Source organism: Podarcis melisellensis (assembly GCF_964234715.1).
Source record: "Podarcis melisellensis genome assembly, chromosome: 17".
In the NCBI taxonomy this organism is placed as follows: Eukaryota; Metazoa; Chordata; class Lepidosauria; order Squamata; family Lacertidae; genus Podarcis; species Podarcis melisellensis.
In genome coordinates this window covers 38,749,633-38,765,815 of record NC_138534.1, presented here as the reverse complement: position 1 = coordinate 38,765,815, position 16,183 = coordinate 38,749,633, and the positions used below count along the sequence as shown (strand labels likewise).

The window sequence follows — 16,183 nt, the reverse complement described above, 5'->3', positions numbered from 1 at the left end:
CTCGGGAAGTTGCCTGTGGGGGTGGGGGGGATGAATTATTTCAACCAGCCAAATATTTTCAAGGAAGAAAAATATAAGAAGTATATACGTAAATGTATAAACATCTAGAGTGGACAATCAAAGAGATTTTTGTTGTTGTTTAAAAGAACCCAGGATCTTTAAGAGAATATATTCATTTTAGGGGGGCAAAACAGCTGAAGTCAATTAGAGGATTTTTCCTTGATGGAGAGTACTGTTCCTATTCATTCAGAAAATGGAGCTTTAGTACTCCACGTTAAAATACGTAATTTAAAATATTTGAGTCTAAATCACACATGTTCTTGGTCTAGCAGGGGGGAAAATACTATACAGCAGACATAGGTATGTCTACTCACAGGCACAGGCAGAATCATAGGCATGTCTACTCAGAAGTAAGCCCCTTTGAGTTCAATGGAATAAGAGTCCTCTGCAATCGGAGTGAGACTTACTCATGAGTAAACATGTATAGGATTGAATATTTGCATGTTCAGCATTTTTATGTCTACAACAGCAAGTGATGACATGCACATGTGACCAGAGAGAGCTTTTGCATTCCACATAAAAATTATGAAGTGAGGTCACACATCAGTTGCCAGGCATGTACATAAATAACCTAGTATAGAGAAAATGGGTGTTGTCCATTATTAAAATTTTGTTTGCAGGAGAGAAGTGAGCATGTTGCAAAAATACTGGATAAACCAGAATTGTGTTGTTGTTAGAATGTAGGACTTGTAAATAACTAAATCTAACATGTCTGAAGCAAAGTAGAACAGGAGCAACAAAATGATTTTAAAAACCTACTAATTCTAATGTATTTGTTTTTAGTTGTTACTTGTATCCTTTTTCTTCTTTAAAACAAGAACTCAGTGCATTCATGTACCATTGTTGCAGCTAGATTTTAATGGGTTCAACACATAGTTTAAACAATTGCTGTGTTTATGAGCCTTTCATTATGGCCTGTCAATCTGTGATGTCTTTCACATTTTTAACATTAACAAGTGACACTTGTAGCAGGGTATGAATTCATTCCTCGGATTACCTTAATTCCTGAAAAAGAAAATCTAGAGTCCACTGAAGCCAGACTTGAAGAGCCACATTTCATGGCTGTCAAGACGGTACACAAACTATAATAGAGTTGTTGTCTCTGTACTGCATAAAGCTTGAGAAGGGAGAGCAGGGATGGCATTAGAACTCCCAAAACCAAATACTGTGATAAACTCAATAATGAAGCAAATATATTCAATTTGTTGCATGGCCAAACAAGAGGAAAATGGCATTGCATCTGATTAGCGAAATTTTCTGAAGTGGCTCAGGATTTAAAATTTGACATATTTCATGGCAGTGAGTTCACCCCATGTAGCAGACTTACCAAAGCAACAAATGCAAGCAGCACTTTTATAACTCAAGGCACAGTGATAGATAGGAAAGCAAATCAGCAGACATGAATTCAGACTTTCTATTTCTGGCTCTATATAATTCTGTCCCTGACCTCTCCCTCTAGAATTGGGAGAAGTATTTTATTTTTAGGGTAGGGTGTTGTATATTCTGAAGAATATAAAAGAACTTTTAGAGAGACACAATGCTCCCCCCCCCTTTAGTCCTCCTGATGCAAAAGCAGTGTGCAGAAGTAAAGCTCAAATTACTAGCCATTATAACAAGTGGAAAATCTAATTTTAAACCACTCTTTTAAAATGGAACAGAAGTACTCGCCTTAAGTCATTAAAGACTAATTAGGTAATTAGTTTCAATGATGCTTGGGAAGCAATTATAGTAATTTCATTCAGCTTTCGGTTTCCAGCGAATAGCCGCACAAGTCACAATTAACTTGAGTGACTATGAATTATTGGAGTACTTATTTATGCTGAACTTCCAATTTCTATTTTTGGTGATTGCGTGTATTGTAGCATTGGATTAACCTGTGTCATGAAAAGAGCTCTCCATGGGTGATCCTCAGACCCAACCCTCTATCTTGGGAGGGGGAAAAATATTTTCATTTTTTGAGAGGGCAAGCATTTTTCCTCTTCCTGTCCCCCCAATATGTAGTTAGAACATAACCCACATTATTAGGGCTCAGCGGATACAGCTTGATGCTTAGGGGCAGGATTTGGGTAAGAGGCCTGTAATAGGTCCTCCCACCACTCCGAGTAGCCTACTCTCTACTCTACCCTAACCCTAACCCTTACCACTACTGGTGACTAGCTTGGCCTGTCCCTCTAAGCCAGGCATCGCCAACCTTCGGCCCGCCAGATGTTTTGAGACTACAATCCCCACCATCCCTGACCACTGGTCCTGTTAGCTAGGGATCATGGGAGTTGTAGGCCAAAACATCCGGAGGGCCACAGGCTGGGGGTGCCTGCTCTAGGCCCATGCTGCAGCACTTGCCCAGAGGGAGACGCAGGTTGAGGCTGCTGGCCTGCTCCTTCTTCCTGTCACTGCTCACTTGCTTGGAGACAGCAAGTGGACAGGGGCAGCAGATCTAGGGGGCTCTGTGGGTTGCCAATGTCCACTATTTAACAGGTTGGCTCTGCCCTATATTCCACATCAGTTGGTTTAATTTGTCACAATGTTCAGTTTGTGTCGCCTTCTCTGAAGTCCCATGCAAAATGTGTGTGTGTTTTTTTTGGGGGGGAATATATACACTTAAAACGGGAAGCCTCCGAGTACATGCATGGGTTAGGAATTTCTTTGTAGCAGTAGAACAGAGCCCACAGGCCTTTCACATAAAAAAATCTACTCTTAATTTTCCCCAAGCTTTCCTAGCTTCAACAGCCTAATTTAGAAAAGTGAAATGAGAAATCTACTTGTTGCTGCTTTTGCTTTTAAAAAAAACAGAGGCCAGAAACTGTTGCGGATCTATTACAAATATCTCAGAGATCTATCCAGTAGATCCAGATGCTCAGGCCCATTTAAATTGATATACTCATGCACACTGGAAACCAGTAAGGGTGGAGTGGGGTGGAGAGGCAAACTCAAAACTGGAAGAAACTGCATGCAGAGTGGTCTGAAAAACTTTTAAAATAAGCATGGAGGGATGATAAGACTGCCTGGTGCTATTCAACTAACAAAATCAGCTAATCCACCCAAGTATTCCCAACAATGACACTGTCTTGTTTGTGCAGTTCTGCTCTAAAAAGATTACTATCTGCTGCACATAAATGTTTTAGAGAAGACAAATGTAGCAGTAATGTAGTACCAGCATGAGTATGCACTGTTTCCATGTACAGAAAGTGGCTGAAAACTATTCAGCCTAATACAAAGCCCAGTTCCACTCTACTTAGGCTGAAAACCATTCTAGCCCCCTCAATTTTTACTTTTCAACAAAACAATCACTTTGGATATCCATGCATCATACAGAGTTTTGCCACTGATTTCGATGAGAACATTGTCAATGTTCCAAGACTTGGGCTCAATAAAAACAGTATAAGCAGCATATGGAGAGCAATTTCCAACAATATGCTAGACACAACTTCTACAGAGCTTTGCATCAAAATATTCCAAATTCTATTGCCAGGCTACAGTTCAAAAAACAGCACGTGATTTTGATTTGCATATGTTGTCTTTCTCATGCAGAATTTTGAATTTTGAGTTTATTGGGGGCCTGGGAAAGAAAAAGTGAGCATAAAGAAAACATTAGGATGCAGAAATATAAAAAACAGATTTGTGGGGGTGGCAACATGGGAGTGGAGACCATGGGGCTTGTCCAGTAGTTGTGCTAAGCAAGGAATAACTCAACCTCCTGAGGTCTAGAATTCCACCTTTCTCTACTGTAAATATACCATGAATTATGTGGGCTAGAGACATGCACATATATTGGGTTTCACATTAGAATGCAGCATGATCCTGGCCAGAGGCCCAGCTGTACTGTACCAGTGCAAAGTGGGTAGAGTGATCTCCATCCTAGGGACTGCAATATGTTAAATATTTAACTTATCTTCCACCACAAGTGGATCTTAGGTTTGTTACCAGTTACCTAGTTAAAATGGTGTGCTGAGTTACAGATCGGCTGTCCTTGAGGCACAGTAAGGTCCCAGTGGGATAACTTGGTCAACATTTTTGGAATTCAGCACTCTTTAAAAGGGATGCATACCAACAAAAATAAATGCTTGTAATCTGCATTCACCAGGAAATCAGATTCCAATGTACATGAAAAATATTCATACAAAATATTTAAATATCCAACTAACCCCGCCCCCCCAAATAATGATTCTCTTTTAACTGAACTGGGGTGGGGGACCTGACAGGAAAGGAGCCATTTCTAACCCAAATTGTTATCAAATGCATTTAGTAACGACAAGGAAGCATTGCAAAGTAAAATTCACACAAACATTTCTGTTGATCTGCTGTCCGCTATCATGTACACACCTGTAAGTGTTATGTTTCCAGTTGCTTAGAAATCAAGTGGTAGGATTTCTATTATGTAAGTGAAGGCTGACAAACTCATCCTCACACTCCCGCTGTACCAAAAGATCCAAAACCCAAGCCCCATTATACCCAGGTAACAGTCCTACTCAGAGGACGTGTAAAAACATCTCTTACAGAACAGTTCTTCCATTTCTGAACAATATACAAATAAAAAAGTGAGAGTTTAATGAAACTCCAGGCTTCATAGACAAATGCCGAGTTATTGCAACTTAATTGAAGGGAATCTTGTCCAAGTGGCAGATGCATTGGGCAGTTTTGTCATAGTGTAAGAAGCAACGCTGCAGTGAATGAAGCTTCCCAAATCCTAAAAGGAAAACTGAGAGAAGTTGCTGATCCGTTTCATATCTCATTTACTGATGAACAATACTACAAGAACAAATGGTTGATCAATATTATTAATAACAATAATAAAAATAGGCAAGGGTCTGAGAGGCACTGGGAATGGCTGCCAGTCTGGACAGACTGATGAAAAGTAGAAAATTCTAAACAGGAGTAGAGGAATTTCAACTCTAGGTGCTATTAGTGCACTTTTGTTGCCTGTCATTGTTTCAGTCATGCCATCATCGAAAGAAAAACCAAATGACATAATATCAGGAATCCACATCATCTGGGCAGGAGATCGCTCACTACGAAGGTCAGTAGTAGCAGTCCTGTCATAGGGCAGGAAACATGTTCCGATAGGCTTTGAATTGTTAAAAACACCATGCTCCACCTTCTCAGTTGCAAATATACAAGGTCTTTCGCTGACACACACTGCACTCGATAGTTTTGGTCATGTATAAAATGGAATTTTTAAATTTATGTACATGCTTAAGAGTGCAGTTTTGATCCTCTCTTCATCCAAAGTTATTCATTAATTAAACAATGCCAGTCTTCTCTCAAGCCTTAAGTCTGAAGTGGTCCATGTAAACAAAACACAGCTAAAACGAAGTATTTTGTCCTTGTCCTGGAATAGTTTCTATCGATATGCATGATTTCCTGAAAGTGTTGTGTTGGCTAGATGTAAAACAGGCAAGGGGTGAGCTTCTGTGTTAAAAACCCAGTGATCCAAAGGTAGGAGATCATCATTGGAGAACAGCAGATACAAATACCTGTCAAGGTAGAGAGAGAAAACAAGTTGGAATGAGCAACAGAAGGTTTGTCACCATGTCTGGTCTAACCTAGATAACCTCAGAAAAATTATGGACTTTATGGTTTAAAGTATCACCCATTAAAGAAGTTGTAGCAGATCACTTAATCAACTGAAATTCTATAAATTCTATAATTCGCATACGATCTGCAACAACTGTTCTGAAAGAAAAAAATATTATTGCTTTAAATGAAGCAGGAATATAATCAGAGTAGGTGCTATCATAAATGAAACAGTCCCCCATATCTCATATAGGACATTATGATTCTCACCATCCACCTTTTCTTAAATAAGTACTTGCTTAAAAAAAATTATGATGGTTATTTTAACTCTTGTGCTCAATTAACTGTGCATTGTATAATGGATCAAAATGCTTTTAATGGATTCATTATCTAGTTCTTGTTCAAATACTTTTAAAAATAATAATCTCAACCTTATGATTTAAATTAATGATTTTAAATTAATAACACTGCCATGATTGCCAGAAGTGTTCTCTTTGAAATAACTGGATTTTCACTGCATTTTCAAGACTGAAGTGTTATGAACTTAACATGAACAAATTCCATTTGGCTGTAGTGAAATGCCAGCCTGGTGCTCATTAGCCTTAGTGAAAAGTGTGATGTTGGCCTGTAAGTCTCCAATGCACGCCCATAAACTGAGTCCTTTTATTTTCAGACCTCTAAGAGACGTTATCTGATAATATATGCTTCCACCCAGAAAGTATTTATTTAGAAGACTCAAAGAACAAATTGTTAAGACCCAGCTCAGAAAGCCAAAATGATGTGAGTATTCAAGCAAGGGATACATTAGCTGTAGACTAAAATATTTCTCAGAACTCTTCGCTCAGAATAAAGGCTTTCAAGTCATGATTATTTCCTAATCTCTGAAGTTAACACACTGGGGTAAACACATTATTCAATAATGCAGTTCTGCAGGTTTGTTTGTTTATAATCCAATTAATGTGCCAAGGAACTCTATAATCTTTAAATTTACAGTGCAATCCTAGCCATGTTTACTCAAAAGTACATTGCTGTGAAATCAATGGGGCTTTCTCCAGGGTAAGTGGGCTAGGCAGGACCGAAACTAGGCGGACAAAGACCCAGTTTGTCTCTCTCTCACACACACCCCTCAACACATTTGTTCATAAAAGGCAGAAAAAGTACAGTGGTACCTCTGGTTACGTACTTAATTCGTTCCGGAGGTCCGTTCTTAACCTGAAACTGTTCTTAACCTGAAGCACCACTTTAGCTAATGGGGCCTGCTGCTGCTGCTGTGCCACCGCTGCACAATTTCTGTTCTGCTTCTGTTTTAAGAAGCAAAGTTCTTAACACGAGGTAATATTTCTGGGTTAGCGGAGTCTGTAACCTGAAGCATATGTAACCTGAAGCGTATGTAACCCGATGTACCACTGTAGTTTGAAACAGGCTGGAGGAGAGATAGTCTCTCCAAATAGTAAAATTGACACTGTGTGTATCTGGCTTTCATTCAGCCTTCCAGGGTATGGAAAAACGTAAGGTGTCTTGGTGAGTAATTAACTGCAGTACAATACACAAGAACCTCATTTATTGCCAATGGAAATCGTTCCCACAACCTTTTTTTTAAAAAAAAAATTCTACCACTATATTTCATAACTACTCCCTCTCTGCATATGCAAAAAAATCCATAAGGCCTTGACATTTATGTAAAATACACAAGAATCTCAAAAATACTGCCTTGACAAAACACCATTTCCCCTTGGGTAACCATTGGCAGGGTAAATGGCACTTGTACTTTCTTTTTGCATTGCAGTAAAAAAGAAAACAAGTGTCATGCTAAATCATGATGTAGCAACATGATGTGAATACAAAGTTTGGAAGCTTTTACTTCAGTGCTTGATTAACCATGGTTTGTTATTCTGACCCAACCAAGCATTAATCAGCTGTGGTTAACGTTAATTGTGGTTTGTCTGAGCCAAGCAAAGCTTTAGTGTGATGCTTAAATCCAGTCAGTAGAAAACAAAAACAAACTCCTGGTAAAACACACCTATATCCTGACACTATAAAATATCCACCAGTAAACAGGATGTAAACATGTTACAAAAGACAACCTCTTAAAAAAGGGACTCAGAAACTATAGAATATGCACTATATAATAATGTAAATGATAATTAGTAACAAAGTCAATGCTGCAAACCTTCAGGATCACAGAAACAGCACATTTGTCTTGTCACTAATACTTATTACATATTTTGATACCCTTTCTATTACAGTGGTGCCTCGCAAGACGAAATTAATTCGTTCCGCAAGTTTTTTCTTCTTCTTTTTTCTTCCAGGCTGGCGGTGCGGAGAAGGGCTTTTCTCCCCACCGCAAGCCTTCAGGACAGGTACGGGAACAGAGGAGAAGGCACACAGCGCTTCTCCTCTGTTCCCGGGGCTTGCGGTGGGAGGAGGGTTTTTCCTCCCCACGCCAACATTCAGAACAGCATTCTGAAAGTTGGCGGTGGGAAGGAAAACCCTCCTCCCACCGCAAGTCTTCAGGACAGCCATCCGAAGGCTGGTGTGGGGAGAAGGTCTCTCCGCCCCACCGCCAGCCTTCGGAGGAGGTCCGAGGACAGTGGGGAAGACGCGTTGCGCTTCCCCGCTGTCCCGGAGATTTCCCTATGGGCTTTCGTCTTGCGAAGGAAGCCCATAGGGAAATTCGTTTTGCGAAGCGCCTCCAAAACAGAAAACCCTTTCGTCTAGCGGGTTTTCCGTCTTGCGAGGCGTTCGGCTTGCGGGGCACCACTGTACATGTTAGGGACACTGTGGTGGTCTTTGTGCTTACATCTTACGTTCCGGTGGGTGTACCTCTGCCATTCATCCCATCAACAGCTCATTTGTTGACTCCAATTTGTTACATTGATTTAAAACATATTACCATTCATCAAATTAGATTCCAATGTGGTTTACAAAAAAATTGCAATTTACCTAAGAAAACAATAATGAAATAGGCAACAATTCTATAAGCACTGAGTAGCCTCTTAGGACCGCCACAATTCCAAGAAAATTATCAAGAAGAAAAATCTGCTTACTTTAGTGTTTCAGCAAGGAAGAAGCTTTGCTGCACATCATCATATGTAGGAGCTGAAGAGTAGACATCCTTGACCCCAGAAAATCCACCACTCACTCGGCAGTACTTGTCAATGGCCTATATGGGGAAACAGAATGAGTGTTCCGCTAGACACTTTTTCACTCTTGCATCTAGTTAACACATTCCGCTGCGAAACAGTGGAATCCTACCTAACCATATAGTGATGAAAACAGCAAGGGACAAACAAGACCTAACGCTGGGTATTCACAGTTAAGACAAAAAAAGAGAACAATTTGGTAGCTGAGGGAGTTGTATGCAGGAAAACAATATGTGAAATATTATAGTCAAAATGTCCATTAATCTGTTCTTGCATTTAATCTGTTCTTGCAGGACATTAAAAATATGGAATTCTCAAGCTCCTGTTAATTTTTTTTTGTAGAGGACTGTTTTTAAAATCAGCAACAACATAATAAGGTAAGCAGAAATATTCACTGCAAGTTATGAGATGACTCTTGCTCCTCTTAATTATTTCACTAGTACTTCATTTATGCTACTACATTTGATTGCCCCAGAATACTACTCAAAGCTTTGTTGCATAAAGCATGCAACGTGAAGATGGTTCATGCAAGGTGCTTCTGTTTGATTTCATATGATTATCTCTTCCCACTGCAACCCACACTGTTCAGGAGAGCCCACCCCAATTTTCTAGGGGCTTTGGTGGGGGGTGGGCTACAAACGGAGACAAAAGAGAAACATGTACTGGTCTCATGTGCTGCCTTCTGTCTTCATTGTTTAGCATTTACAAAAAAAACAGCCATATGGTTGCTGACACTCTCAAAGAGCTCCAATGAGTTCATGAGACAGGACTTGCCCTTATGGAAGCCACGCTGGTTCTGCTTCAACAAAGGTTGTTCTTCTATATGCTTGGATATATGTTTCTATATGCTGCTATTTGTCATTTCTCCTATATGTGCATTTATGTCTCCACTTGTGAAACAGACAACTATGCAGCAACACAATATTCATCACACTTCATCAGTGAGAGGCTGGCAGTAAACATTTTGACTTCCACGCAGAAAAGCTTTCTGTTGTTACCTGTGCTGCCTCCCAGCCCCACTGCCTGTATTTCGGATCATGTGTGAATCGCCACATATACCAATACGTCTCTATCACCTCTGGTCGTAAAATGTAGTATTTTTCATTTTGCCGTACTGCTACTGCCTCCACGCCACCATCAAATTTGAAAGCTTCAGGGCCCAGTTTTAATGCTGCAGAGGAAAGAGGCGGAAAAACATTTAATGGTTTAATTATTTATGGAAATTGGCAAAAGTGACAGAGAAAATTAGGAGACAGCCCAACCAAAAGTTCCAAAAGGAATGGGAAATTTATAGAGATTCCTTAAAAAAAAGAGCCCCCAAGTCAAAACCTAGATTTGCTTTGATTAATTTTCACCAACCATAATATGGATTATAAGTATAGTTTGTGGAAAACAGCAGAAATGATGACATGATAAAAGAAGCAGTTTAACAAATAGATAAAACAGACCCGCTTTGAGGAAGATGGAAGTCTGTCAGAGAAGAAAAGGAATTGGGAATAAAGAATATGGTGACATAAGTCCATGTGTAAGAACTTATGGATTTATGGTTGTATGTATGTTTCCTGGGGTTTTTTGGTGTTGTCATTTGATTATTTTGATTACTTTATTGTATGTGTTTAGAAAGTAAGAAAACTAATAAAAAGCATGAAAAATAATAACTTGTAATGGAAATTCTATATCAAATATGCTAATAACATACATTACTCTGTGTTTGTTTTTAACGCTCACAGGTACTTTGTGCTTACTAGCACTTGGAACAGTTCTTAAAAATTTGTCCAGGCCTTTTGTAGTGTGAGAACATCCTAAAACCCACTGAAAGAATAATGAATGTGCACACAGTTGTAGAATTAATACTGAATACATTGAACAATTATATGATTCCTTTACTAAGAATACAGAATTCACTACTCAAGAAGCTTGTTTTAAACCTGGTGTAAAAAGGAAATTTGAGGTTACTGCAAAATTATGAAACTGACATCTATAGCTCTTAAACTGAATCATGAAATTGACTAAGTAGATCAAGTTATTAAAGGCTGCTTCTCATAGAGGTAACTATGGCAAAAACATATTTTATTTCTGAGGATAAATGGCAGAGTGTTATGTACTGTAATTATGAGCAAGTCATAACAAGTGTTGGGACTCCAGGAGATGCAGGCTTCATTTTTTCCTAGGCATGGTAAATGCAAAACACAATTTTGGATAATCTAGATTTTGCTACTAGCTTCAATTAAAATACAGTTAAAATGAACTCAGATATAGATAATTTCTCAACTTACAAAGATGTGTAGCATATAGTTTTATGTTCCTCATCCAGTTAAATTGTTTGAAGCTAACAGTAAGAATACTCCTACTGGTTTGCACTGTTACCAGATTTTATTGTGTAATTTAATAACCTCCTTTTCTAGCTTTTCACACAGTTCATGACTACTAAGAACTGATGGTGCTTTTATGCAGCTTTCTCTCTTGGCAAAACAAAGTTTAAATGCACATTCACCATTCAAACTCAAAGGGCATGAGCTAAAAAAATAATCTCTTACACAGTACATTGTCTCCCCATTTTCATGAACAGTACTTTCAAAATTGCTCCAAATTCAGCGAGATTACCATTAGTATGCATTAAGGGGGGAAAGCCACCCAGAACTTAAGACAGGAAAGGATACCTACTTGTCCTGTCATATGATTCATGACACGTATGTGCAATTTCTGCTCCAAGCTGCAGGTAGTGTCCAGCCTTATCCTCTCGGGAACCATCTGCTCCAAGAGCAAACAATCCTCCAGCAAAACATGTGAGATGGCCCATTTTTCTCTCAAGGTGCCCATTTTTCCACTCTCCAATAAAAGTTAGGCCTCCATTGGACTTTCTGATAAGATGCTTCTCTATGGCCTATAAGAAGAAACAGAAAAGCTTTAGTTACTTCAAATATTCAAAATATTCACTGTCACAAGGGCATCCTTTACGCTTTGCATTAATGCGTGTGTGTGTGTCCAAGCAAGTCTTTTCTCTCTTGCAAAACACCCAAAGAACCACATAGCTGGGTACCAATAAATAGCAATGATAAACTTACAGGATGGGAGTCCTCGACAGGACAGGAGCTAAGTAGCTACTTACCTCTTTGTTCAGGGAGGGAGAGAGAGTAGAAAGAAGTTACCTAGTTCCTGCTCTGTCATGCATGATGGGAGTTAAGCATTTATCCTGCATCATCATTTCCCACAAAACTAGAGGTGGGGGTGAGGAGAAGAGCAGAGGCATAGCTTAGCGAGTTACACTTTCATTCTCCTCCCCTCTTCTCCAGAAACAGCGCTATTACACTGGGAGCGTGGGTTTGTTTTTCAGAGAGGTGTGTGTAAATAAAAGGTAAAGGACCCCTGACAGTTAAGTCCAGTTGCAAAAGACTCTGGGGTTGCAGCGCTCATCTCGCTTTACTGGCCGAGGGAGCCGACATTTGTTCGCAAACAGTTTTTCCGGGTCATGTGGCCACTTCTGGCGAAACCAGAGCAGCACACGGAAACACCATCACAAATACTGACATGAGCCCTTTGCACATCACATAGGATTTGGAGTAGCATACAAGCTGCTGTAAGACAAACTCCAGCTTAGAATAATAGAATCACAGAACTGTAGAGATAGAGGGGAATCTCAAATAGATCATACATGACAGATGACCAACCTCTGCTTAAAAACTTTCCTGGCTTCTTACTTCAAGGGAAACTCAACAAATCAGGATTATTGGACATTTACTGGGAAGAGTGCAAATCCATACAGACAGACAGACAGACAGAGAGAGAGAGAGAGAGAGAGAGAGAGAGAGAGAACTTTCCATCGCTATTTACAAGACCACTGATTTTTACATACACAAAAAGCAACATAGACCAGTGGGTGGTATTCTCTCTTTTAAAAGCAAGCATATTCATGAAACCTACTTAAGGTAGGGTGCCAGAATTAGGAACTTCACTAAGAAGAGGTAACCTATTTGAGCAAGGGGTTGGTTGAAAATCTTGGCTCAAGAACAGGTCTCTGATCGCAAAATTTATAAAACTCTAAGCTGGTAGGGCATTTCCATGTGGATGTTGAAGTTTTGGAAGCAGGTCTGTGTTTTACTTACAATGTAAAGGTGGGGGCAGATTCTGCCAGTAGTGAGGTTGTTGTTTTTAATTAGTCATAGTAGAAGGAAGCAGTGCTCAGTAAAGGCTGGCGTTTCCTTCTGTCAACTTTTAATGCTAATAATTGCAAATTACACTTTTCAGAGGTTTCCAGTTCAACAGCTACTCTGACACTGCAGTGATGGTAGGAATCTAAAGAACTGCAATATTTTGCTCACATGCAACATGTAGAGGACAAGTCCAGGAAGTTTGATCCAGAATGTCAGCCAGTATTTGTTCAGTTACAATACCGCTGAAACAATTCAGGGTGAGGAATCACAATCCAGTTCTTAGGTTTTCACAGCATTTGCACAGTTGTGTAAATATGGTGCTTACTGCAGGTCTGCACAACTTCTGGTCTACCAAATGCTGAATTCTGGCTACAGCCAAGTGCTTAATAAACCTGCTTTTGTTGCCTGCCTGAGTCTGCAAAAACAGGTTCGAGTGGTGCGGTGGGTTAGGGTTATCAAACGCCTGTTAGTCCACAATATGCAGCTAGCAAACTGTCAAAATGGGGAGCGCCACAGTTTTATACCACCACCTTCAGAACTGAATCAAGATGGTATATCTGTACATATTGTATATCTTGCTGCCCTAAAAAGAGTTAGAAACAAAATAATCATTTGCATTTTAAGGGGAGAAACATTTTTAAAATTGACGTTCTCATTGTCTATGTGGGGAAGGGGGAAAATCAATGCACTATAATCACCTCAATAGCATCATCATACATTTTCCTTGCCTCCATGTCCATCTTATCTGACATCAACCATGCTTTCAGCAAGTACTCGTAGAAACTGTCTCCCAATCCACCCATGGAAGTGTGATCTGCAACCAAGAAGGAGAAAGAGGGTAAAATTTGGTATGCGCAGTACTACCTAGATTTGCCAGGGCAAACTCCAGAGTTATATCCAATATTAGTCATACTCAAAGTAGATTCAGTGAAATGAATGAACAGGACTGATTTTGTAAAACATAGCTGGAAATAACCCTTAAGTCTGGAAAAGCAACTGTTTTAAAATCGTCTCCATCTATCTGTGGTTTAAAAATTTGGTATACTAAAAATAACTTATTTTGCATCACAATTCATCTTACACCACTGACATGGAAAATGAATTCCTTTTCCCATCACTGATTAGCTTTGCAACGTTTTGAATTTTTGACACAAGAACTTAAATGCCTAATCCCAGACCCATGATCGAACACACAATTACATATTGGGAAACCTGAGAAGCATTTCACATAACGGGCCTATCGCGGAACAGCAAAGTGGGCTTTTCATTTCATTCCATATTAAAATTATATTAGTTGACTGTTCCCATTCAATTTACACAATAAGGTTGAGTGGAGCAGGCAGGGAAGCTGCCTTAGACCTTGGATTCCAGTCAGAAAACACAGAATTGGACAAGTGGATCAATAATCTGACTCAGTGTATATGCAAACTGGCTCTTAGCTTATCTACTTGGCCACAATATCTGCACTGAAAGCTCTCCAGGACTGTGATCATGTTACTGCTTAATGTTCTCTCTTGAGTAAGTTAAGATAACTAATCTTTTCTGATCTCTTCAGAGGTTTGTGTCCTGGGGACAGCAGCATAAAGCTGGTCTCTTTTCAAGCCAACTTTTGCCATCAAGGAAATCTTTTAAAACCTTAAGACTTTTTAAAGTGAACTAAGCCATCAGACTGATAGATTTGAAGAAAGTAACTACCCCCACATGCAGAACATGTACCCAGTGCTTTTTTTTCTGGAAAAAACAGTGAGAGAACTCACCACAAAGTTAGTTAGTTAGTTAGTTAGTTAGTTAGTTAGTTAGTTAGTTAGTTAATTTATTGCGGACCCAGTCACAGTGCCACTGTGACCCCACTCCCCTGGCTAAATGTAATATGTGATTAATAAACTCAAGCCGACAATGATCTGTGTTAGAAATGGCCACAACTTTATTGATTACAAATATAGGTGGATTTTTGGCTCAGGCATTGGGTGTTTATCTGTTCCAGCTCCCCAAGACAAAAAAATAAGTATTTAATTTAAAAAGAGTAAGGGAACTCAGTTACCCTGAGTTTCTGCTAAAAAACCAAAACCCTGCAAGTACCTCATGGCAAAAGAAAAGTTGCTTACCAGTGACTGGTTTTTTCAGGTGGTTATCTGTGCAGCCACACATATGGGTTCTGTCCTTGCGCTGACCTATGTTCAGAATTTTCTAGAGTTCAACAGACATTCTGGCAGGAAACCCACTCCCATTCTCAGTGCACATGCTCAAGGAGCCTGGCTCGCACTTTCCTGCTCTGTTACTTTCGGACCACTGCACCATCTACATAAGGAAGTGCAGAACAAGAGCAGGAGAACAGTAGCATCTGGAGTGCAGGTGGAGTTAGGCTATGTGACTGCACAGATGACCAAAGAACTGTAGTCACAGGTAAGCAACCTGCAATCTTCAGCTGCAGGTATGAAATCGAGAAAAACACTTCACACGTATAAACACATGAACTCAAGTCCACAAAAGCATATGCCATGATACCATGTGTTAAAGGCGCCACAAGACACTTTGTTGTAATCCAGCTGCCCCTCTGGAAAGAAGTAAGTAAACCAGTTTTTCCTCTGTGTGATTTCTATGCAGTCTCACAAATGGTTAAACAGCAGGCTGACTTACCCAGAGGCATGGCAGGTGCATAAAATATCACAGTGCTCAGCACAGCTCATCCCACAACACTGACAGGAAAGGATGAGGTTATTGGGGGGGGGCGTCTCCCATCTTGGCAATTGTTTAGACCATAGGTAGGCAAACCAAGGCCCGGGGGTCGGATCTGCCTTCTAAATCTGGCCCACGGGCAGTTCAGGATTCAGCGTGTTTTTACATGAGTAGAATGTGTCCTTTTATTTAAAATGCACCTCTGGGTTATTTGCGGGGCCTGCCTGGTGTTTTTACATGAGTAGAATGTGTCCTTTTATTTAAAATGCATCTCTGGGTTATTTGTGGGGCATAGGAATTCATTCCTCCCCCCCCCCCCCAAAAAAAAATATAGTCCGGCCCACCACATGGTCTGAGGAACAGTGGACCAGCTCCCTGCTGGAAAAGTTTGCTGACCCCTGGTTTAGACTCACTTGTAAGGACATTGTTTGCAGCACCACATCAGATGTTGAAGCCACTATATGGTATCAAGCTAAAGCTAAAGAAAATTTCAGAGAATGCAGCAAGGCTGTAGACTCATTGCCCTCTACTTCCATGGGTGTTTTAGAAATTCCTTCGGGAAACTAAGAACTACTAAAATTTAGTTAATGGACTTGCTGCTGGGATCTGATACTTTGAAGCAGCTGATTCTGATTGTGAAAC

The 16,183-nt window shown here is 39.9% G+C and overlaps 1 protein-coding gene across 1 annotated transcript in view; it reads right to left on the bottom strand.

Moving 5' to 3' along the window:
• Positions 1-4,773: 4,773 nt before the first annotated feature.
• The window catches only part of MAN1A2 (mannosidase alpha class 1A member 2), a 37,222-nt gene continuing 25,812 nt past the window's right edge, over positions 4,774-16,183 (bottom strand). The window contains exons 9-13 of the mRNA XM_081894218.1: positions 13,564-13,679; positions 11,379-11,598; positions 9,713-9,885; positions 8,619-8,734; positions 4,774-5,531 (exon numbers count right to left, since the gene is read on the bottom strand). Coding sequence (XP_081750344.1) covers positions 5,399-5,531; positions 8,619-8,734; positions 9,713-9,885; positions 11,379-11,598; positions 13,564-13,679 — 758 coding nt within the window. The 3' untranslated portion in view covers positions 4,774-5,398. The remainder of the gene's footprint in view (positions 5,532-8,618; positions 8,735-9,712; positions 9,886-11,378; positions 11,599-13,563; positions 13,680-16,183) is intronic.